Below are 24,958 nucleotides of genomic sequence, written 5' to 3' on the forward strand. Positions count from 1 at the left end.
TTTGGGTCAAACTTATGCTTGATGGGTCAAAATAATATCTTGTAGATATCATTTTCCCATATCTCACATATTCCTTTATCTGTAAGTATTAACCCTGTAATTTCAGAATATCTATTCCCCCTTATAGATTTTCATTCCCTTAATTAATAGTGAATCTTTATTTAATGATCTGAGGTGTCAGTAACCGACTGATCCCCCTTCACTTTTTTCAGAAATATCAAAACAGAAATGAAATTTGATGTCTGCTATAATTCTTTTTTTTCCTATCATTTTAGGATTTTATTGTTTGCGAGCGAGTTATTTGTGAGAGGAATAAGGTAAATGCTTACTTATCCTAAATCTATAATTTCTCTGATAGATTGGGGTCACTTGATGGCGGAGAGTCATCTTCCATGTCACCCATAATCTCCTGCATCTTCTCTTCCCATAGAGAGAAGCTCCATGTGAGTAAGGAGAATGGCAGATGGCTCCGTGTTACCATCGAGCATTAGCCTTAGCTGAGGGTATGTTTCCACTGAGCGGATTACATCAGGATTTGCTGCGGAATGGACATTGCGTACAGCCACAGCGTCCAATCCACAGCGTCCAGATGTTACAGCATAGTGGAGGGGATTTTATGAAATCCCGTATCCACTATGCGTGCATGGCCGCATCCGGCTTCCCTGCGTATCTGGACATGCGGCGCGTCTTTACCGATAGCAGCATATCTATTTATCTTGCGGAGACCCTCCATCTCTGCAAGATAGATATCAATTAACACATCCGGAATCACCGCGCGTATGACAGGGGGCGGCGCTTTGGGCGGAGCGGGGTATCCGCTGCATCCAAAGCGCAGTGCTTCCGAACAGGTGCCATCAATTCTCATTGTCTTCTTACTCTTTAACAGGAGGAAGGTAGCGGAAGAAGAGGAGGAGGCGGAGGAAGAGGAGGAGGCGGAGGAGCAGGCGGAGGAGGAGGCGGAGGAGGAAGAGGAGACGGAGGAGGAAGAGGAGGCGGAGAAGGAGGAAGAGGAGGCGGAGGAGAAGGAGGAGGCGGAGGAGAAGGAAGAAGAAGAGGAGGAAGAACAGGAGAAAGAGGAATATCTGTATGAGATGTATGTATCTGATATAACTGCGATTATTCATTCTCCTATATTCTCCCTGTAATATTACACAGAGATGTCTGCGCTGGTTTTATTAAGGCTCACTAGTATTTCTCTTCCTACCATTTTGGTAAATGTGTACACTGTGTTCCAAATTATTCAGCACAAAGAGTTTAGGAGTGATAAGGTTAGAATTTTTTTGTTTGTCATTTAAACTCATTGATGGTGATGTGTGTCAGGGCTCTTTATATCACTGAAAGCAATTGCAGAGACCTGTGCACATTAGTTTGGCAGTTGTGTCCAAATAAAGGCAAGACTACTTAAGAAGGCTGTTCCACATTATTAAGCAGCCTACATTTTTTGCCAAAATGGGAAAGAAAAAGGATGTGTCGGCTGCTGAGAAGCAACAAATTGTGGAGTATTTAGGTCAAGGCATGACTACAATCAACATTGCCAAGACACTTCATCGTGATCATCGCACAATCAAGAAGTGTGTAGCTGATTCCCAGCACACACGTGTGCGTGCTGATAAGGAAAAATTGAGGGCTCTTTCCAACAGGCAATTGTGTAAGGTTAAAAGAGCAGCTGCAAAAATGCCTTGTCATAGCAGCAGACAAGTTTTTGAAGCTGCTGGTGCCTCCAACGTCCCCAGAACAACAAGATGCAGGGTCCTTAAGAGGTTTGCAGCTGTGCGTAAGCCATCCTGTCGACCACCTCTATCCACTGCACACAAGCAGAAACGGCTCCAGTGGCCAAACGATACATGAAGACTGACTTCCAAGCGGTTTTGTTCACCGATGAGTGCCGTGCAACGCTCGATGGTCCAGATGGATGGAGTGGAGGATGGCTGGTTGATGGACACCCCATGAAAACACGGCTAAGGCGCCAACAAGGAGGAGGTGGAGTAATGTTTTGGGCTGGAATCATGGGGAGAGAGATTGTCGGCCCCTTTATGATCCCTGAAGGGGTAAAGATGAACTCCATAATCTATGTGGAGTTTCTAAAACAACACTTCCTGCCATGGTTCAAGAGGAAGAACCGTGCTTTCCACAGCAAGATCATTTTCATGCATGATAATGCACCGTCTCATGCTGCAAAAAACACATCTGCATCTCTGGCTGCTATGGGCATAAAAGAGGACAAACTTATGGTGTGGCCACCATCTTCCCCTGACCTCAACCCCATTGAGAACCTCTGGAGCATCATCAAAAGGAGTGTCTATGATGGCGGGAGGCAGTTCACATCTAAGCAACAGCTCTGGGAGGGGATTCTGTCCACATGCAAAACAATTGAAGCAGAAACCATCCAAAAACTGACAAATTCAATGGACGAGAGAGTTCAGAAGCTTCTTTCCAACAAGGGGTCCTATGTGCAAATGTAACATCACCTAGAATAAAGTTTTCACTTGAAAACTGTTTGATTTCATTTTGTAATAAGCTGATAATGCTTATAACTTCACAATTGACCATTTTTTTGTTCAAAATAAAAAAAGGATGAAAACTCTGCTGTGCATAATAATTTGGAACATGCATTTTGAGTGTTTATTTTTTTTTTTAAAGATACTGTTTTCATAGGCAGTTTGTTCCAAAACATTGCAATTGTACTAGAATAGTAGATGACTGGAAAATAACAATGACTGCAATTCAGATAGGTAATTTAGAGAAAATGAGGAAATATTATTTGCATAATAATTTGGAACACAGTGTATGTGTAATATTATTATTTTTTTTTATTGTTTTTTCTTTAACAGATTGATACACAAAATGGAGAACGCAAAGTGAGTATTCGGGTATTTATCATATATGAGTGGTATGTGTACCAATAAGGGGAGGACTCCATAATGATGGTACCATGGCATTACCGCTCTCACTCATGGGCATTTACAGTGTTTCCATATGAAGCATAGATTGCTTTCACTAATAGTGACTCTAGATCCTTCCCTAACTACACTATCTAGCTACTTTTCTTTATTTTCCTACTTTCTTTTTGATGACGCTTCATTTGAAAATCCCAGTGCATGCTGTGATACTCAAAGCTTCATCAGGAGACAGAGGCTGCAGTCAATGTACCAGCCTTTGAGCTTTTCCTGAAATGAAATGTCAGCAGTGACCTTCATTTCAGGGGCTGGTCTAGTCCTATGCGATGTGCACAAAGACAGTGCACTTTCTTGCCAGCTCAGATCAGTAGTAATGAGCCTGGAAGCAGAGCAGAGCGCACTGTCATTTCTCCTTGTAAGAAGAATACACGGCTTGTAAAGGCGAGCAACGATCTTCACAAATTATGTCAATTGCAGAAGTGGCGCTGGTCTCTGCATGCTGGGAATGCACAATTACAGTAACTGACAGTGCGCTCTGCTGCCGACAAGAGAGCGCACTGCCTTTGTGCACATCAGATAACTTTATCCGTAGCCTTCCTAAGTATCACTTCTAACCAGAGCTGTATTTTTTTCATATCAGGCACTTTGAGACCAGTTTAATATTCCAATGGATTAATGAAGAGCCACTGCCGTAAGTAACTGGTGTAATCATGGTCCACGACTTTCAATGTTTGTAGTCCTCAGTTTCTTTTCACTATAAGACATAGATGCAGTCAGAGGTGTAACTTGAACTTCTTGGACCCCATTGCAAAATATGCAACAGGGCCCCTCAGCTACCATAACCATTTGTAATAGTGATGAATATATATGTGGCAGATGAGGGGGTCCCAATACGACTGCTCGCTCTGCACTCCCTATAGCTATATGGAAATGTTCATCTCGAATGCCAGAATCTATTTTACATCTATATAGTTATGCCCCTGAATTCTATCATATGTCATTGCATTTACTAACGAGACACACTGTACAGTATAGATGATATTTTCTGTATGTTTATTAAGTATCTAACAAAACTTACATTTGTATAGGCCAGTAACACCAATAAGAACAGCCTGGGCGAGCATGGAATCCATCAAGTAAGTTATTAGAACATTCATTGCTGCATTTGCATTATTGGAACCCATAGACCGGGACTGGGGAAATTCTGGAAAAAATGAATGTAAATGTTATATTTAGTGAGGTAAACTAACTTTAAAAGAATTTCTAATACTTTTTCTGTTCAGAAAAGAGTCAGAGGTTTATCAAGTTTCAAGGGTTAATCACTTGTTCATTTAATGACTCTCTGTGTCGTAACACATTGGTTCCCATTACACAATTACTGCCCGGCACCCTGCACTTGTCTGTCTTAGGCTACTTTCACACTAGCGTCGTACGACGCACGTCGCAATGCGTTGTTTTAGAGAAAAAATGCCTCCTGCAAAATTGCTTGCAGGATGCGTTTCTTCTCCATAGACTTGCATTAGCGACGCATTGCGACGGATTGCCACACGTTGCAACCGTCGTGCGACGGATGCGTCGTGTTGCGTCAGACCGTTGGCACAAAAAAACATTACATGTAACGTTTTTTGGTGCGTCGCGTCCGCCATTTCCGGCCGCGCATGCGTGGCCAAAGCTCTGCCCCCGCCTCCCCGAACATCACAATGGGGCAGTGGATGCGTTGTAAAACTGCATCCGCTGCCACCGTTGTGTTTTTCTTTCATAGTTTGCGTCGGTACGTCACCACGTCGCATTGGGACGTGCGTCGTACGACACTAGTGTGAAAGTAGCCTTAAGGGGTAAATATATGTCAGAAAGGAGGTAATGGAGAGAATGAGAAAAAAAGGACAATAAATGGAAAATCGCCAGTGAATTCAATGTTTCCTGAGTGCCCGTTTGCCCAGTTAGTATTATTCTGTGCAGTGCCCACTGGATGCCCATTTCCAATTTATTGCTCCTATAGCACCCAAATGGCACAGAAGAGCACTAAGAAATAAACAAGTGACAAGTGGACAGTATGGAGGCCATTTGTTTCTGTTCTCTGCCCATGTGCCGCCATTTACCATTGAGTCGCCCAGCCAGGGCAGTGGTGTACTCGGTACCGTGTCCGGTCTGCAGGGGGATGTCATGGTGGCTGCAACCCGGTCCGTGGCCCTGGGGCTCAACGTTAAAGGGGAACGGTCTTTAAAGGAGAAAATGTTTATGAGTCTGTCGTGACGCCACCTGTGGTGTTCATTCAGTAGTGGGACCGACGCTGCGATGAAGGGGGTCCCCTGGGGGATGTTGCGGCAGCACGGGTGTTGCACTTCCCACAGGTGAAGCGTGGTCCCCAGGGGTCCTATGGTGTGTGGCCAAGATGATGGTTTGTGCCGATGAATAAATGGACGAGACAAGTTACAAGTCTGTACCTGGTTTACTGCAGTTGGCAGGCCACAGCCAGGGTACTAGGCATGGGTGATGGTGGTCCGGCCGGCTCAGAGGCAATGGAGGGTTCCCTTTTCCCAGTAGAGATCCGTGAGCCTTTCCATCTAGCGCTTGGTGTATGTGAGGTCCCTGCTGCCTGAAGCCTCCTGCAGAGTCCTCTATTCCCCTTGTCCTGAGACAGGTACCTGTATGACGGGCTGCTTGAGCCTTTTTACAGGGACTCTATCATGCCCCGGGCTCCTCGGGTGCTGCTGCATCTCAGGCGTGGTGCGGGCAGTTAACGTGTAGTGTCATGCCCTCCGGTTCTGCTCTATGTCTTAGAGTCCCACAAAAGCCTCGGGCTCCCGGTACCCGGCTACTGCGCTTCAGTTCTGAGGGTTCCCGGTCACAGTTCCCCTCTGAGCCCTGTTCCTGTCCTTTGCTCCTTCCCTTCTGGCAACTCCACATACAACCCTCCAGGTTGTCTCTCCTTTCCAGAGGCTGCAGCTCCCTCGTGGCTGCCAGGCCTCTCTGTCTGATCTGCGTCTCTCCTAGACGTCTGCTCTCCTTGGTCTCCCTGGACCAACTGACTAGCTCCTCTTCCAGGTCAGGAGACATATAGCCTAGGGAAGCTTCCCTGAATCTGGGTCTTGAGCTCCCCTTCCTGGCCTGGATTCAGAATGTGTTGCATGTGTGTGCCTTACCTGGAGAAGAAAACTCCATTGCCTCTGAGCATGACATTACTCTCCCTGAGGGGAAAATCAACATCACTGCAGCAACCGGTTACCTGAGGTGCTGCACCGTAATCTCCTAAGGCTCACAATGACTGACTTAGGTTTGGTATTTGTTCCACCTCTCGGCCCCACTGCCAGAGAAGGGTAAGGCTGCTGCAGTTCCCCGTCCTACGCCCTAACTCCTGACTGCAGATACTGATCGGCGTGATGTCATAACTGTGCAGATCTGTACTATTATTTATGATACAAGCCGCAGTGTTCTTGGGCTTAGGAGCGCCACCTACTGGAGCTATCAAGGACCGCCCGATGGGTACTCACCGGTTGCCCTAGCGGTCCAGGTGGCGACAGATGGGTGGCGTAGGTAGCGCAGTACTGGAGGCAGACCCCGCACCAGCTGACTACAGAAGGATGAGACGGAGTAACGGTCGACCAGTCAAGGTGGCAAACAGGATGGGAGACCACTGGAACAGGACTTGCAGCACGTGACCACAGGTCAGAGGGGACAGTGGCGGGGCCTAGCGCAGGACTGCCAAAGATGCTAGTGGTATAGAAAAATAGGAGACAAAAAAAAAGAGATATCTTTGTGTGGAAACTTCCTGAAGAAGAAGCCATGAACTTCGAAACGCGTTGAATAAACCACCCGAACACCTTACAGCTATATCTGGATTGATTATTTGTGGATTTTATCCACATTCATCTATTATAAAGATGCTAGTGGAGGTGCCAACCGGACCCTGGGAAGGTAAGGGAACACGGGACAAACATGGAAGTCAGGAACAAGCTGAAGTCAGAGTAACCGGGAAGCACAAAGTAGTATAACGGGAGCAGGCAAATAGGGTAGTCAAAGAACGATGCAGAAGTCAGAACCAGGCGGGCATACAAACAGTACCAAGGCAGTAGGCAAATTCAGAACAAAGGGACAGACCGGGTCAGAACCATACAAGCAAACCAGAGAACAGGTATAAGTCAAAGGCATACCGGGGTTGACACACTCAGCCGAGGGTGAAAGTATAACTGACAAGGAGTGGAACCAAAAAGAGGTATAAAAAGCCTATCTGAAGCCAAACAGAGGCTGCCAACATTAACCCCCGAGGCTCCAACCACTGTTAAGACAAACAGGTCATGATAGGAGCTGTGCAGAACTGAGTGCCACCTGCTGGAGCTGCGCAAAAGTGATTGCCACCTACTGGAGCTGTGCAAAAGTGATTGCCACCTACTGGAGCTGTGCAGAACTGAGCGCCAACTACTGGCGCTGTGCAGAACTGAGTGCCACCTACTGGAGCTATGCAGAATTAAGTGCCACCTACTGGAGCTGTACAGAACTGAGCGCTCTGCTATAAAATCCTAAATTAATCTGCATGATCTCCCCTGTTAATGAATGGTGTATTTATCTTCACTAGGGTGGGTTAATTGGTTCAATCATAGTATATTTCTTATTTGTTTTTTCCAAAATCAAAGTAAAAACACTGCAGTTTTGCATAGATTTTGGAAAATCATTGCAAAAAATGCACTGTAATTGCTATGCATGGTCCCCTTTAAACCTCACTGATAAAGGGTTATGATATGTGTTACTGTTCAGTCGAGAGGAAGAGAAAGGAGAAGATAACATCAATAATAAAGTGATAGAGATAAAGGAGGAGAACATCGGACTGTTAGTCGAGAGATAGTGACATATACAGATATTATTGGCTGTATATGATTGTAAATGTTTAGTAACTGATGAATGACTGGTTATGGGTACAGACTGAAGAAGGTTCGGGCTGGGATTCGTAGGAGATCACACACAGCAGACATGGAGGCCTCCAGTAGACCCCGAGCTGCAATGTCAACCTATCAGCACCCTACGATCGCTTTGCGTGGGGGCCGGTGGCCATACAAAGTGACAGTCGCTGTTGTAAAGCCCCTTTTTACTTCTACTGTCATACTTCACAGCAGCATTTCAATGGTTAATGTAATGTGATCACGGCTATCTCCAATTGCATCAGTTACTGTTGGGCGCCAGCTATGTAACAGAGCCATCACCGGCGGTGCGGGGGGCAGACGCAACTCCTGAGCCCGCTCCATACAGAGAGAGTGCGCCCTCAATAAGGGGTTAATCGGGACCCTTCATTCAGCATATCCTACCCCAGTCTTTATATAACCCTGTGTTATCTCGATGTCAAAGTAGATTATATATGATTTACATGACTTATTTTATGTGTCCAATAGTGAGGAAGATGAGAGTGAGGAAGAACTGGAGGAAACATCTTGGGAGAGTGAGGTTTTGTATTTGAGTAGGTAAGTGGTGAGTGTGACACTAAATATATAATGGGGGATATATACATACAATATAGAACATTATATACTTATAGTTATGACATTTTCCGTCATTTGGTATAAAACATGGCTGCATATACTGTACATAACGATGGAGGAGCAAAAAAAAAAGACCAGTGAGGTCAGATCCTGTATTCATGAGCATTTCTGTACTGTCTATAAAGTTGTTCTCCATTTCTATCCCTCAATTCTATAAAACTCCTTGCAGGCACGTGACTTTTTTTTTCTTCCTTTTTGATGACGCTTTGTTTGAAAATCCCAATGCATGCTGGGATACTCAGACATAACATCAACAGGGGATAGAAGCAGCGGTCTCTGCCCCAACCTCCGCACTATTCCAGAAATGAAGCATCAGCAGTGGCCTTCATGTCATTTGCTGGGCTATTCCCTGCGCAATGTGCACGGTGCACTGCGCACAAAGACTGCGCCTTCTCGACAAATCAGATCAGTAGTAATGAGCCGGCAACAGAGCGTAGCACACTGTCAGTTCACCTTGTAAGATTAGTACCCGGCGTGCAGAGAGGAGCAGCAGCCGCCCACAAGTTATGCCTTTGAATGCTGGGAAATCATCTTACAATGTGCAGTGACAGTGCGCTCTGCTCTGTTGCCGATGAGAGAGTGCACTGCTTTGTGGACATCATGGCAGATAAGTTTTATCTGTAGGCTTCCTAAGTATCAATTCCTCTCATCAGAACTTTTTTTTATTTCAGTTGCTCTGGATCCAATGAAATATCACCATGGATTAATGAAGAGCCACTGTCGTAAGTAACTGGTGTAATCATTGTCCACGACTTTCAATGTTTGTAGTCCTCAGTTACTTTTCACTATGAGACATAGAGGCAATCAGAGGTGTAACTGAACTTCTTGGGCTCCAGTGCAAATTGTGCAAGAAGGCCCCTCAGCTAGACAGCCTGAGTACATGTGGGGGTTGCCTGTTTGTTAGGGAATTCCCACATGTACTCAGCCTGTCTAGCAGCCGCAAATCATGCAGTTGCATCGACAAAAACTAAATCTCCGAGCACGCCAAAATACTCGTAGGACACCCGAGCAACGAATATACTCGCTCATCACTAATAGTAACTGATGAATAACTGGTTATGGGTACAGACTGAAGAAGGTTCAGACTGGGCTTCGTAGGAGATCACACACGGCAGACACCGAGGCCTCCAGTAGACCCTGAGCTGCAATGTCAACCAATCAGCACCATACGATCGCTTTGCGTGGGGTCCGATGGCCATACAAAGTGACAGTCGCTTTTAAAGAACCTTTTTAATACTACTATCATACTTCACAGCAGCAATTAAACGGTTAAACTGATGGACTCACGGCTATCTCCAATTGCATCAGTTATGTAACAGAGCCATCACCGGCGGTGCAGGGAGCAGACTCAACTCCTGAGCCTGCTCCATACAGAGATAGTGCGCCCTCAATAAGGGGTTAATCGGGACACTTCATTAAGCATATTCTACCCCAGTCTTTATATAACCCTGTGTCATCTGGATGTGAAAGTAGATTATATATGATTCACATGACTTATTTTATGTGTCCAATAGTGAGGAAGATGAGAGTGAGGAAGAACTGGAGGAAACATCTTGGGAGAGTGACGTTTTGAATTTGAGTAGGTAAGTGGCGAGTGTGAGGCTAAATATATAATGGGGGAGATATATACATACAATATAGAACATTATATACTTATAGTTATGGCACGTTCAGTCACTTGGTATAAAACATTGCTGCATATACATAATGATAACTGATGGACGAGTAAAAAATAAAAGACCAGTGAGGTCAGATCCTTTGTTCATGAGCATTTCCGTACCGTCTATGAAGTTGTTCTCCATTTCTATCCCTCCATTCTATAAAATTCCTTGCAGTAATGTGACATCAGGGAGGGGCCTAGAGCTAATTAGGACCTGTCAGGTGACCTCCAGCTTCCTCTCCTGCGATGATCAGTGTCCAGCAGAAGAGAGAGACTTGTGCCGCTCTCTTCCTGACCGTCTCTCTCTGCTCCTCCTCTCAGGACAACTTGCTTTCCTTTTCGCAGTCCATATGGCCGACACGGCTGTAGTTCTGCCCCTGTATAATGAATGTGAATTGTTGTGAATGGGGATAATGAACAGAGAGAAGGAGCAATAAACTATTTACTATTCACGATTCAGTGTTCCGGGGATGGGACATCTACCCAAAAGCAGTTCCTCCCTGGGTACATTTCGCCCCCGAACATTTCGTCCCCAGCATTTGGCCCCGAGGATGTTTCGCCCCAGCACATTTCACCCCCAGCAGTTTAACCCCAGCAGTTCGCCCTGTGCAGGGGTAAAATGTGCGGGGGCGAAACATCCTGGGGGCCAAAGGCTGGGGACGAAATGTGCGGGGGCGAAATGTACCCAGGAGCGAACTGCTGGGGGCAAACTACTGGGGGCGTAACATCCTAGAACCACTCAAAATATGCCGAACTCTGCGTGGGGCTTTTTTGCTTTATTTTCTGAATTCTTTTATAAAAACACTGCAAATAAAAAACGAGTCTATGTTATGTGTCCAGTAGTGAGGAAGAGGAGGAAGAAGTGTTCACGGTACATACAACACCAGAGATAGGAGAGGAAGATGGCGGCAAGGATAACACCGGACTGTAAGTAGAGACAGTGACACGTCCAGATATCATGGATTGTAGATGCATTCATAGTGATCGGGGAATGGCTTGTTATAACTGACCAGTGACTGAGGAGGATATAAAACATGGCGGTGCTTATACCTGAGTATCAGAGGACGATTGGGGGCTAATGATTTAGGGGTCTCCTACACTAGGGTTGTAGTAAACACAGTTTTTGTGGCCCCTGGTCTTGCCTGAGCAGTGCTGCCGCTCCAATGTTGCCATGGGGCATTGAGGACAGTTGAAATGATGGCCACTGTGACTAGTAAAGATGGAGGTAGAGGCGCTGGTAGGTGGTGCAGGGAAATTGAGGCTTTCCAGACGGTATCGTGAAATCTCACTGGCGGACAACCTGAGAAACCGATGAGCATTGTGCCTTTTATCTCCATCTCCTGCACTGATCAGTGTTGGTCAGGATGAGGGAGACTCGCATGTCTCCTACTACACAGTTCTCTCACCCTGTACCGGTCGATATAGTGACACGTTACCGTCCTGCCCCTCTAAGTGACAGTGAATGTCATTTGTAAAGGAGATAATGGTGAAAAGGTGAGGAAGGGAGCAATAAATGGTAAAATGGTCACATCACTGCCTCCTAAGTGCCACTGGCCCCTTTAGTGCCCTTCTGGATCCCCGTTTCCAATTTATTGCTCAGATATCACCCTACAGAAAAGCACTAATTAGGGAGAACAAATGGCCAGTGGGCACCTAAGGAGGTGCTGAATTCTACGCTAGCTTGCCATTTATTGCCCCTTTATTTATGCCATCTATTTCTAGTCAGGGCTCGGGTGTCCTCATCTAGTCACCTAAAGCCAAAATGAATCACTAGAGATTTGTACTCGTTGCCGCTCTGCTCGGTGCCGAGGGAGGAGACGGCTGCTGTAGTCTGAGGCCCTGACTCCAGTCACCAGATACAGACCGGCGGGAGGTCACCATTGTGTCACCACAGGGCACTACATTTTTCTAATTCATTTATTAAATGCTTTGGTTCTGCTCTAATTTTGGGAGAAATCACCATGATTGCATTGTATGAACTTACTGTATCTCTCGCTGATAATGGTATTAATGAGAGAGTTACTGCATATAGTCTATGTTATGTGTCCCGTAGTGAGGGAGCGGATGGAGACGTGGAAAAAAATAAAATAATTCCAGAAATAACAGAGAAGGATGGAGGCAGAGACAACACCGGACTGTAAGTAGAGAGACAGGGACATATACAGATATTGTGGGTTTTATTACGACTGTAGAGGTTTATTACTAACTAATGACTGATTATCACTGGGTAAAGATGGAGGAACATATAAAACATGGCTGTACATACACACGGCTGTAGTTGTGCCTCTGCAAAGGGCTCAAAGGGAGAAATAGCATAATGATCGGATGTTCACGGAAGGATGAATAAATGGGATATGGTCACAGAAATCAGTGCCCCCTACATGTCCCTTTTGTCTTTAGTGCCCTCCTGGGTGATAATTCCCAATTTATTGCTCATATTGCACCCAAATGGCACCGAAGAGCATTACAGGGAATCTGTCAGTAGGATCAACCTTCCTAAGCCGTCTATATGGGAATTTGGGTCATAGAAAGTTTTAATAAAGGAAGAGTCAGAGTATAACTCGGGAGAGGATGGCAACGCAATGCTTGGACTGGCCGATGACTTTCCAAACCCGATCTTGACAGAATGTATTTCTATGCTGCTGTTACGCTCGGGTCGGGAGAGCCGCCGGCTAGTCTGAGCATTGCCTCGCGATCCACGTCCGAGTTATACGGCCGTCTGACTCTTCCAAAGACATCAGATCGCAGATATCAATGTGACATTTTATTCATATGACCTACATGACCACATAGATGACTTAAGAGGGTTTGCACTTGTGCAGCAAGACAAGGAGAAGGCTGCTGTAGTGTCTTGTCTTACGCCCTAATGCCTACTGCCGGCGGACACAGCCCGGCGTAATGTCATCAATGTACTGACCTGTATCGCTATTTACTACACAACACGCCATCCTCTTAGGCTTAGGCACCATTTCGTGGAGTTATGCAGTACTGTGCGCTGGCCTGTAACATTCAGAATTTGTCAAAAAAATCTTACACCTATTCACGAATGGTGTATTTTATCCAACAAAATCCCCATAAAATAGCGATTACAGCAATGGTCGGTCATGAGAAAGTTACTGAATATAGTCTATGTTATAGGTCCAGTAGTGAGGAAGAGAAGCAAGCGGTGGCCATGGATGGCCTAAAGGCAGAGAAAGACCACAGCGCTGAGACCACCAGACGGTAAGTAGAGAGATAGCGACATATGCAGATATTATGGGCTGTATATGATTTTAGATATTTATTAGTAACTGATGCATGTCTTGTTATCACTGGGCAGAGACTGAGGAGGATATAAAACATGGATGTACATATTGGGGGGCTATTAATTTAGGGGTCCCCTACACCAGAGTTACAGTAAGCACAATTTTCTGAGCTCCTGGTCTTTTCTGATTATCGATGCCGTTCCAATGTGGCCATGGGGCACTGATAACAGACACCGGCCCCTCTATCATCAACCTTGGTAGTCACAGTGGCCATCAGCAAAACTATTTCCAGTGCCCAATGGCCAATTTGGAGAGGGAAGAAAAATGTGGATTTCTCTGGATTAAGACATCGGATCGCAGACATCAAGGAATCATTTATTCACCTTTCCATGATCTGATGCCCATATTGGCGGCTTAGGAGGGTTGATCCTACCGACAGATTCTCTTTAAATCATTGCATTTATTTAGGACACACAAGTGTCTCTGTTTCTAATGAAAACTTTATTTTTGTCATAGGCCAGAAGTAAAGACGGCGTGGGCCGACACAGAGCCCATCCCGTAAGTAATAAGAGCGATCGTGGCTGCATTTACTTTAACGAGACCTGTAGATCGATGACGTCACATTGTGACTTAAAGGGAACCTGTCACCTCCCCAGGCATTTGTAACTTAAAGAGCCACCTTGTGCAGAAATAATGCTGCATTCTGACAAGGTGGCTCTTTTTCTTTCGGTCCCTGGCACTGCAGCAGTAATCATTTTTGAACTTTGTTCCTCATACCTTGAAATCGTCCGGGAGGCAGGTCTTTCCCCCCAAATCCAGACGCCTCACAGCTGTCAATCATGGCCTCTGCACGCCGGGCGCCACCTCCTCTTCCTTCAGTAGCATCCCCGGCGCCTGCGCTGTACGTTCGAAGGGCAGTGCAACTGCGCATGCCCGAAAAAAAAAAACAACAGCGCAGGCACCGTGGACGCTACTGAAGGAAGAGGAGGCGGCGCCCGGCGCGCAGAGGCCATGATTGATGGCTGTGAGGCATCTGGGCTCGGGGGGGAAGACCTGCCTCCCTGGGGATTTCATGGTATGAGGAACAAATTTCAAAAACGATTATTGCTGCAGTGCCAGGGACCCGAACTAAAAGAGCCACCTTGTTAGTTACAAACGCCTGGGGGGGGGGGGGGGGGGAGGTGACAGGTTCCCTTTAAGCGCAGGACGTTACACGGGACAATATCCCTGTATTTATCCTCATAGACTGATCACAATGATAATGTGAACTGTCTGTGTCTCAATTTGCATGTTTGGATTTTTTTCAGCCATAAACTTAAATGGTGGATACCAAAAGTCTTCAGGAGAACGAGCAGGAGCCAGGTCAAAAACATGTAGGTTCCTTAACCTCTTCCCACTAATGTCCTAATTGCTGTCTTCTAGATGCAAAAAGTATTCAATGATTCATCCTGGCAGGAGATCAGTCCCATGTAAATGCTTGTGAAAGTGATATTTATACAATGAGCTAATAATCAGTAATGTTATCTATCCATATATCTATATCATGTAGAAATGTATAGGAAAGACATTATGTTTATTGTCTGTGTCCTTATGGGACCAGGATTTGTCTCCGATAATTATTTTACAAGGTATTTATTTGTGATCATTTCTTCTATTTTTCCAGCAGCAGGAGTGACAGCAGCGAAAAAGTGCAACGTCCACCAAAGTAAGGAAAAGCTTCCCCCATTGTTGTCTGTGACATGTTGTGACACTGAGGCTAATGATATCGGGGGTAGATACACTTTGTGTTTTCCCTTTATATCTTTATACTATATTGTATATTTTAATGGAAGAAGCCAATACATAAATATCTATCCATACGTCCCATAGAGAGAGAAAAGCATTTCCCTTCCCAATTCCCGACCTCTAAGCTCACTAACCCTCTCATCCTTTCTTCTCCATTCTAAACACTATTTACCAATGTTCTGGCTTCCTCTTAGGATCCTCAGACCATTTTTATGCTGCTTTGGGATCACAACAAAAGATTAAAGAGAAAAAAAAAGGTAAATATTATTTTTAAATTTTTTATTGACTAATTTTAAGATTTACAAAATCTATTTAGTATAATAAGTTTTTAATAATAATCATATAAACAGTCGGGTGGTGACAAATCATTTTTATTCTTATGAAAAAAAAACCCCAGACAATTATAAGCTGACTAGATGGTGGCCCGATTCTAACGTATTGGGTATTCTAGAATATGTAGGTAGTATATAGCACAGGCTACGTACTATATTGCACAGTGACCTAGTATATAACACAACCGACGTAGTATATAACATAACTATGTAGTATATAACAGAGCTACGTAGTATGTAACACAGCGTACGTAGTATATATCAGAGCTACGTAGTATATCACACAGCCACGTAGTATATAACATAGCCAAGTAGTGTATTGCACAGGTATGTAGTATATTGGTCAGCTACATAGTATATAGCAGAGCCACAAAGTATATAACATAGCCAGTATACTAGTATATTGTAGAGCAACGTAGTATATTGCACAGCCACGTAGTATATAACACAGTCACGTAGTGTATTGCACAGCTACGTAGTATATTGGTCAGCGACGTAGTATATAGCAGAGCCACGTAGTATATAACATAGCCACGTAGTATGTTGTAGAGGCACGTAGTATATTGCATAGCCACGTAATATATAACAGAGCCACATAGTATATTGGACAGTCGACGTAGTATATAACAGAACCGACACAGCCACATAGTATATTGCACAGCTATGTAGTGTATAACACAGAGCACGTTGTATATTGCACAGCCACATAGTTTATAACAGAGCCACGTAGTATATTGCACAGTCGACGTAGTATATAACAGAACCGACACAGCCATAGTATATTGCACAGCTACAGTATGTATGTAGTATATTGCACAGCCACATAGTATATTGGACAGTCACGTTGTATATTGCACAGTCAAGTTGTATATTGCCCAGCTACATAGTATATAGCACATAGATGTAGTATATAACAGAGCCCACGCAGTATGTAACACAGCCCACGTAGTATATAGCAATGTGGGCACTATATGCGTGGTTAAAAAAGGCTTAAAATAAAAAATAAACATATACTCACCTTCCGAAGGCCCCTTGAAGCCCTGGTGCCGGTGTGCGGTGCACGCGGCAGCTTCCGGTCCCAGGGTTGGTATGAGCGCAGGACCTGTGATGACGTCTCGGTCACATGACCGTGACGTCATGGCGGGTCCTTCTCGCATAGCATCCTTGGCACCGGAACCTGCCGCGACGTCGAATGGTGAGAATAACCTTTTTTTTAAATTATTATTATTTGTAACATTAGATCTTTTTACTATTGATGCTGCATAAGCAGCATCCATAGTAAAAAGTTGGTCACACAGGGTTAATAGCTGCGTTAACGGAGTGCGTTACACCGCGGTCCGTTAACGCTGGCATTAACCCTGTGTGAGCGCTCAGCGCTGACTGCAGAGCAGTAAAGCAGCGGCCATTTCGCTGCCAGACTATGGTCGTCGCTGATTGGTCGTGGCAATGGTCGTGGGCGTTTTGCCACAACCAATCAGCGACTTGGATGTCCATGACAGACAGAGGCCGCGGCCAATGAATATCCGTGACAGACAGAAGGACAGACAGAAAGACAGAAGTGACCCTTAGACAATTATATAGTAGATGAAGGCGGATAGGGGTGTATAGGAGGGGAGGTAGGAGGATGAAGTGACAGTAAAGTTGTGATATTCAGTATCAGGAATGATCTAATTTCATTATTTGAGCTCCACATCTAGGAGTATGGCAGGTGATAAAATCAAAATGACACTCACCTTTTATAAGTATCTATAAAGTAATAAAGCACATCAGCCGCAGAAGATCCACAGGTCAGTAAATGACCAAACGATATTCAGGAAAGAAAGGAGAGGTTTGTGGATGATTTCCGCGCTCGCTGATCAAGGATGAGACGTATATCCCAGATTGTCATATGGATAGTGGTTCATTCTACGCTCTTCAAAGTACAAAAGACTTCTTCATCGGGAAAGACCACAAGTATAGCAAAGGCAGCAAAAGTACCATTTAAATAGTGCGCAGATTTCAGATGTGAGCGACATACGAACCATGTGATAGATATAAAAAAGGAACATGTGATAGATATCAAAGTTCGGTTAGGTACCACCTGGGATGGTATATAACATACATGCGGTGTGCTAAGATAAAAGGAATAAACGAAAAGCTTTTGATACGGTGCCACACAAAAGGTTGATACATAAAATGAGAATAATGGGGATAGGCGAAAATATGTGTAAGTGGGTTGAGAGCTGGCTCAGGGATAGGAAACAAAGGGTGGTTATTAATTTAGCACACTCGGACTGGCTCGCGGTTAGCAGTGGGGTACCACAGGGGTCAGTATTGGGCCCTCTTCTTTTTAACATATTTATTAATGACCTTGTAGGGGGCATTCAGAGTAGATTTCAATATTTGCAGATGACACTAAACTCTACAGGGGAATCAATACAGAGGAGGACAATTTTATATTACAGGATGATTTATGTAAACTAGAAGCTTGGGCTGATAAATGGCAAATGAGCTTTAGGGTATGTGCACACGTTGCGGATTTCTTGCAGAAAATTCCTGAAGAAAACCGGAAATTTTCTGCAAGAAATCCGCATTTTTTTTTTGCGTTTTTTTTCCGTTTTTTTTCGCGTTTTTTTAGCATTCTGCAAGCGTAATTAGCTTGCAGAATGCTAAAGTTTTCCAAGCGATCTGTAGCATCGCTTGGAAAACTGACTGACAGGTTGGTCACACTTGTCAAACATAGCGTTTGACAAGTGTGACCAACTTTTTACTATAGATGCAGCTTATGCAGCATCTATAGTAAAAGATAGAATGTTTAAAAATAATAAAAAAAATAAAAAAAATGCTTATACTCACCCAGACATCTCCTCAGCGGCCGTCCGGCTCCTCTTCTAGCTGGTCTGTGCGCACAGGACCTCCCGTGACGTCACGGTCACGTGAGCGGTCACATGACCGCTCACGACCAATCACAGGACAGTGACGTCATTCGGCGAGGTCCTTCAGCGCACACCAGCTACAGGAACCGAACGGCAGCGTGCGAGGAGGCGGGAATACATCGAGGGTGAGTATAGGACTGTTTATTATTTTATTTCTTATTTTTTGACCACTTATATGGTGCCCAGTGCGTGGAGGAGAGTCTCCTCTCCTCCACCCTGGGTACCAACCGCATATAATCTGCTTACTTCCCGCATGGTGTGCACAGCCCCGTGCGGGAAGTAAGCAGATCAATGGACCCCTAGGTGTGCGGAATCCCTGCAATTCCGCATTTTTAATGAACATGTTGCTTTTTTTTCCGCTATGCGATTTTTTCGCGGAAAAAATCGCAACATTTGCACAAAAAATGCGGAATACCCTGTAAATAATAGGAGGCTTATGTAAGCGTTTTTTTTCGCGTTTTTATCACGTTTTTATAGCGAAAAAACGCGAAAAAAACGCTAACAATCCTGAACGTGTGCACATGGCCTCAATGAGGATAAATGTAAGGTCATGCACTTGGGTAAAAGTAATAAGATGTATAACTATGTGCTTAATTCTAAAACTCTGGGCAAAACCGTCAATGAAATAGACCTGGGTATATGGGTGGATGACAAACTCATATTCAGTGGCCAGTGTCAGGCATCTGCTACAAAGGCAAATAAAATAATGGGATGCATTAAAAGAGGCATAGATGAACATGAGGAGAACATAATTTTACCTCTATACAAGTCACTAGTGCGACCACACTTAGAATACTGTGCACAGTTCTGGTCTCCGGTGTATAAGAAAGACATAGCTGAACTGGAGCGGGTGCAGAGAAGAGCGACCAAGGTTATTAGAGGACTGGGGGGTCTGCAATACCAAGATAGGTTATTACACTTGGGGCTGTTTAGTTTGGAAAAACGAAGACTAAGGGGTGATCTTATTTTAATGTATAAATATATGAGGGGACAGTACAAAGACCTTTCTGATGATCTTTTTAATCATAGACCTGAGACAGGGACAAGGGGGCATCCTCTACGTCTGGAGGAAAGAAGGTTTAAGCATAATAACAGACGCGGATTCTTTACTGTAAGAGCAGTGAGACTATGGAACTCTCTGCCGTATGATGTTGTAACGAGTGATTCATTACTTAAATTTAAGAGGGGACTGGATGCCTTTCTGGAAAAGTATAATGTTACAGGGTATATATATTAGATTCCTTGATAGGGCGTTGATCCAGGGAACTAGTCTGATTGCCGTATGTGGAGTCGGGAAGGAATTTTTTTTCCCCAATGTGGAGCTTACTCTTTGCCACATGGGTTTTTTTTTGCCTTCCTCTGGATCAACATGTTAGGGCATGTTAGGCTATGGGTTGAACTAGATGGACTTAAAGTCTTCCTTCAACCTTAATAACTGTGTAACTATGTAACTATTACAATATAACTTGTATAAATCTCTGTTCGCATTATAGGATGATTGTTTAAGAAGACAAAAAGAAAAAAAAAGGGAAAAAGAAAAAAAGTGTGAAACCAGGAGAGAACTCATCCTGATCTGGGCTTCACGAGAACTGAAAGTCAGGGTGCTGCATCTATCAGAGAGAAATCCTTCACGAAGATCTGTTGTTCACAGGATTTCTAATGACCTTGGGGTTATCAGTTTACCTTGTTTACTTTTGTATTTATTCTATTTTTTTTGTTACCAGCTTTAGAGATATTTATCTCTTTGCATAGACATCTACCACTATTGTCTATTTATGGGCGGATTTCCTATTTATATGGTCCCCAAGGACGTTTGATATGCATCTTTTTGTAATTCACCGCTGCAATGATGAGTTTCTCTACCAGTGGAACGCAGGCGCCTATTTTTCGGCATTAGTGGAACGCATGCTGACCCAGTACGCATGCGCATTGTCCGATTTCCGGTGAGTGGAACGCATTTGTCCACTTCCTACATCCTTGGAACACAGGATGACTTACTGCGCATGCGCGATCACGTATGCTGCCTGAGAGGATGCTTAGAATCCACAACTGATACGCTGGAATTTATTCCTTCCATTGCGCATGCTCCTCATCCCGGACAGCCTCGTTTATGCCCTGTGGCTGCCGCTAACAGGTGCTGTCGATCTTGGGTGCATTAGTAAGTGCACTTACTAATATAAAGGAGTGACTAGTTGGACTTTATTAATAGTGCCCCTCTTTGCTATATCATTTATATGTGCCTAATATAGCTATTATCTCTTTGCACTTTTTTTTAAATCTACCCAGATACAATACAACTTGTATGTTTTCATGTGTACTATTATTGGCTATATCTTATAATTATGGGTATTATGTGCACACTATATTATATGCCCATTGCATATTAATGACAGCCACACTTTGTATGGCACTGTAAATTACATCTCAGGTTTATTGGACCTTTTTTTCAGCCTGTTTTAGGTGCATCCTTATTGTAGGTGCCCACATGTCTTATGTGTATTTTTCATTGTTTTTAAATGTTTTATGTGCACTTGGTATTTCAATAAAAGCCTTTTTTTATCACATAATCCTCGGTGTGTGCACTGGTTGTTGCTTTACTGTTTCTACATTATATTTTATCAAAGAGCCCGTCACATCAGATGAAGAAGACTATGTTCCAGTTGGATAGTGATTATCATTATAAAGTGATCGAGTGGTAAAAATAATTCTATCAGTATTTGTGTCATTTAAATATATATATATATAGTATATAAAAATGTGTATATATCTATGAGAGTTTATTTGAAATAAAAAGGTCGAATTTACCGCATTGATTCAAGAAAAAAATTGAAATAAAAATATTTTGGAGTAAAAAAGTGTATTATCTAATATATAAAGCTGAATGTGTGCATGTGTGTATGTCTGGGATTGGCATCTGAACCGTCGCAGCTACAGCCACAAAATTTTGCACAGTCACACGTCTGGACCCCGAGAGCGTCATAGGCTATGTTGTGAGGTGAAATTTTAACCCCGCGCTTTCTAATTCACCAAACAATTTTGCCCCTATCTACATAATGGGGAAAAAATGAAAGGAAAAGTGTTGGAGGCAAATTAACAGCTGCCAGATGTGAACAAGGGGGACTTAAAGAATGAGAGCGATGGCGCCAAACAGTATATACCGTACAGTTGCTAAGGTGGGGCCCCGACATGGGATAATCACCACACCACCACGGGGATATGAACACACACACAAAATGCGCCACACACTACCACGTGCTCGAACACATATACCACTCTCAGCGCACATTTCACCACACATACACCAACCTCGCCACATAAAAGTCGAAACACAAAAGTCGCCGCTCAAAACTCGCCACGCGCAAAACTCGCCACACGTGCAAAACTCACCTCATGGAAAACTCGCCACACGCAAAACTTGCACACGCGGAAAAAATGCCACATGCACAAAAGTTGCAACACATGCAAAAGTTGCCTCACACAAAACTTGCACATACTCAAAAGGCACCACACATAAAACTCGCCACGCGCAAAACTCGCCATGCGCAAAACTTGCTGCACACAACTTGCTACACTAACCTGTCACATGCAACTCGACACACAAAAAGTTGCTACACGCATGTCGCCACACAAAACTCATCTCACAAAAGTCGCTACATGCATGTCGCCACACGCAACTCAACACACACAACTTGACACACGAAACTCGCCCTAAAACACACACAAGTCTGGTATTATCCTTCAAAAATAAAAATCTGATTAATAAGCAGACAAACTACAAGAGCAACAAATGTACCATATGGGAATCCGGCAGCTGTCAGTCACATGACCAGTCTATTATGTGTATGTGTGAGCTAATATATACTGCCAGGGGGTGGGCTTACTGTTGGCTGGGGATTTATCAGGCTGCCAATTTAGCTTACAAATACTGAGGTAAAAATACTGACCAAATAACGTGTGAACGAGGTCTAATACAGGAGGAGATGACATACAGATATATACTATATACAGGAGGAGATGACACACAGGTATATACTATTTACAGGGGAGATGACACACAGGTATATACTATATACAGGAGGAGATGACACACAGATATATACTATATACAGGAGACATGACACACAGGTATATACTATATAGAGGAGGAGATGACACACAGGTATATACTATATACAGGAGGAGATGACACACAGGTATATACAGTTAGGTCCATATATATTTGGACACAGACAACATTTTTCTAATTTTGGTTATAAACATTACCACAATGAATTTTAAACAAAACAATTCAGATGCAGTTGAAGTTCAGACTTTCAGCTTTCATTTGAGGGTATCCACATTAAAATTGGATGAAGGGTTTAGGAGTTTCAGCTCCTTAAAATGTGCCACCCTGTTTTTAAAGGGACCAAAAGTAATTGGACAGATTAAATAATTTTAAATAAAATGTTCATTCCTAGTACTTGGTTGAAAACCCTTTGTTGGCAATGACTGCCTGAAGTCTTGAACTCATGGACATCACCAGACGCTGTGTTTCCTCCTTTTTGATGCTCAGCCAGGCCTTCACTGCGGTGGTTTTCAGTTGCTGTTTGTTTGTGGCCTTTCTGTCTGAAGTTTAGTCTTTAACAAGTGAAATGCTGCTCAATTGGGTTGAGATCAGGTGACTGACTTGGCCGTTCAAGAATATTCCACTTCTTTGCTTTAATAAACTCCTGGGTTGCTTTGGCTTTATGTTTTGGGTCATTGTCCATCTGTAGTATGAAACGACGACCAATCAGTTTTGCTGCATTTGGCTGGATCTGAGCACACAGTGTGGCGGCTCTGAATACCTCAGAATTCATTCGGCTGCTTCTGTCCTGTGTCACATCATCCATAAACACTAGTGACCCAGTGCCACTGGCAGCCATGCATGCCCAAGCCATCACACTGCCTCCGCCGTGTTTTACAGATGATGTGGTATGCTTTGGATCATGAGCTGTACCACGCCTTCACCATACTTTTCTCTTTCCATCATTCTGGTAGAGGTTGATCTTTGTTTCATCTGTCCAAAGAATATTCTTCCAGAACTGTGCTGGCTTTTTTAGATGTTTTTTAGCACAGTCCAGTCTAGCCTTTTTATTCTTGATGCTTATGAGTGGCTGCACCGTGCAGTGAACCCTCTGTAGTTACTTTCATGCAGTCTTCTCTTTATGGTAGATTTGGATATTGATACGCCGACCTCCTGGAGAGTGTTGGTCACTTGGTTGGCTGTTGTGAAGGGGTTTCTCTCCACCATGGAGAATATTCTGCGATCATCCACCACTGTTGTCTTCCGTGGGCGCCCAGGTCTTTTTGCATTAATGAGTTCACCAGTGCTTTCTTTCTTTCTCAGGATGTACCAAACTGTAGATTTTGCCACTCCTAATATTGTAGCAATTTCTCGGATGGGTTTTTTCTGTTTTCGCAGCTTAAGGATAGCTTGTTTCACCTGCATGGAGAGCTCCTTTGACCGAATGTTTACTTCACAGCAAAACCTTCCAAATGCAAGCACCACACCTCAAATCACCTCCAGACCTTTTATCTGCTTATTTGAGAATGACATAACGAAGAGATTGCCCACACCTGTCCATGAAATAGCCTTGGAGTCAATTGTCCAATTACTTTTGGTCCCTTTAAAAACAGGGTGGCACATGTTAAGGAGCTGAAACTCCTAAACCCTTCATCCAATTTTAATGTGGATACCCTCAAATGAAAGCTGAAAGTCTGAACTTCAACTGCATCTGAATTGTTTTGTTTAAAATTAATTGTAGAAATGAATCTAAAAATTGGATATATGTTATATCCGTATTCGCGCTAATAAAAACCCAAGGAGAAAAAAATGAAAGAATATAAAGACTTGCGCTGGACTACAGCCTGTGCTGGATTACTTCATTGCTGAGAGTGCAGGATGGCATAAGAAAATATGAAAATAACTCCAAATTAAATAAATGGTAATAAAAATCTTACCCTGCACCAGCGTTCAGACTGACATGAAAAAGTGCTTGATTGCAGACTGTATTCCTCACGCTGGATGGAATGCTTGGTTGTAGGCTGTCTTTTTTCCAGCAACGGCTGGCAGCGTTGTGCTGAAAGAGTAGTAAATCACTGGTTCTGCCCGCATGCGGTGGCTGCCTCGGCCGATGTCAGCTCACCGTTGCGTTCAGCTTGCACTTGCGGCGACTGTTATTCGTGCGTGCAGGTGAATTTCCCTCTAGGTGCACGAGGTGAGGCGCCGCCACGGAAGGACCTGCTTGCCGATGTGAGTAACGTGACCGCCCACGTGAGTAGAAAGTGCACTACGGATGGCGGTAGGGACCACAACAGTTCAACGCGTTTCGGAGACGTCTGTCTCCTTCCTCAGGAATTCCTGAGGAAGATTTTTATTACCATTTATTTAATTTGGAGTTATTTTCATATTTTGTTATGCCATCCTGCACTCTCAGCAATGAAGTAATCCAGCACAGGCTGTAGTCCAGCGCAAGTCTTTATATTCTTTCATTTTTTTCTCCTTGGGTTTTTATTAGCGCGAATACGGATATAACATATATCCAATTTTTAGATTCATTTATTACATACACAAT

At 43.8% G+C, this 24,958-nt stretch overlaps 1 protein-coding gene across 1 annotated transcript in view; it reads left to right on the forward strand.

Moving 5' to 3' along the window:
- The window catches only part of LOC143783210 (uncharacterized), a 31,059-nt gene extending 10,154 nt beyond the window's left edge, over nt 1-20,905 (forward strand). Inside the window, exons 2-17 of the mRNA XM_077271629.1 lie at nt 276-317; nt 887-1,093; nt 2,832-2,858; nt 3,538-3,588; nt 3,986-4,033; nt 8,279-8,347; nt 9,097-9,147; nt 9,940-10,008; nt 10,929-11,012; nt 12,139-12,222; nt 13,224-13,307; nt 13,847-13,888; nt 14,638-14,703; nt 14,994-15,035; nt 15,310-15,372; nt 19,856-20,905. Coding sequence (XP_077127744.1) covers nt 276-317; nt 887-1,093; nt 2,832-2,858; nt 3,538-3,588; nt 3,986-4,033; nt 8,279-8,347; nt 9,097-9,147; nt 9,940-10,008; nt 10,929-11,012; nt 12,139-12,222; nt 13,224-13,307; nt 13,847-13,888; nt 14,638-14,703; nt 14,994-15,035; nt 15,310-15,358 — 1,015 coding nt within the window. The 3' untranslated portion in view covers nt 15,359-15,372; nt 19,856-20,905. The remainder of the gene's footprint in view (nt 1-275; nt 318-886; nt 1,094-2,831; nt 2,859-3,537; nt 3,589-3,985; nt 4,034-8,278; nt 8,348-9,096; nt 9,148-9,939; nt 10,009-10,928; nt 11,013-12,138; nt 12,223-13,223; nt 13,308-13,846; nt 13,889-14,637; nt 14,704-14,993; nt 15,036-15,309; nt 15,373-19,855) is intronic.
- Nucleotides 20,906-24,958: the final 4,053 nt, after the last annotated feature.

This window comes from Ranitomeya variabilis, chromosome 6 (genome assembly GCF_051348905.1).
Source record: "Ranitomeya variabilis isolate aRanVar5 chromosome 6, aRanVar5.hap1, whole genome shotgun sequence".
Classification (NCBI taxonomy): Eukaryota; Metazoa; Chordata; class Amphibia; order Anura; family Dendrobatidae; genus Ranitomeya; species Ranitomeya variabilis.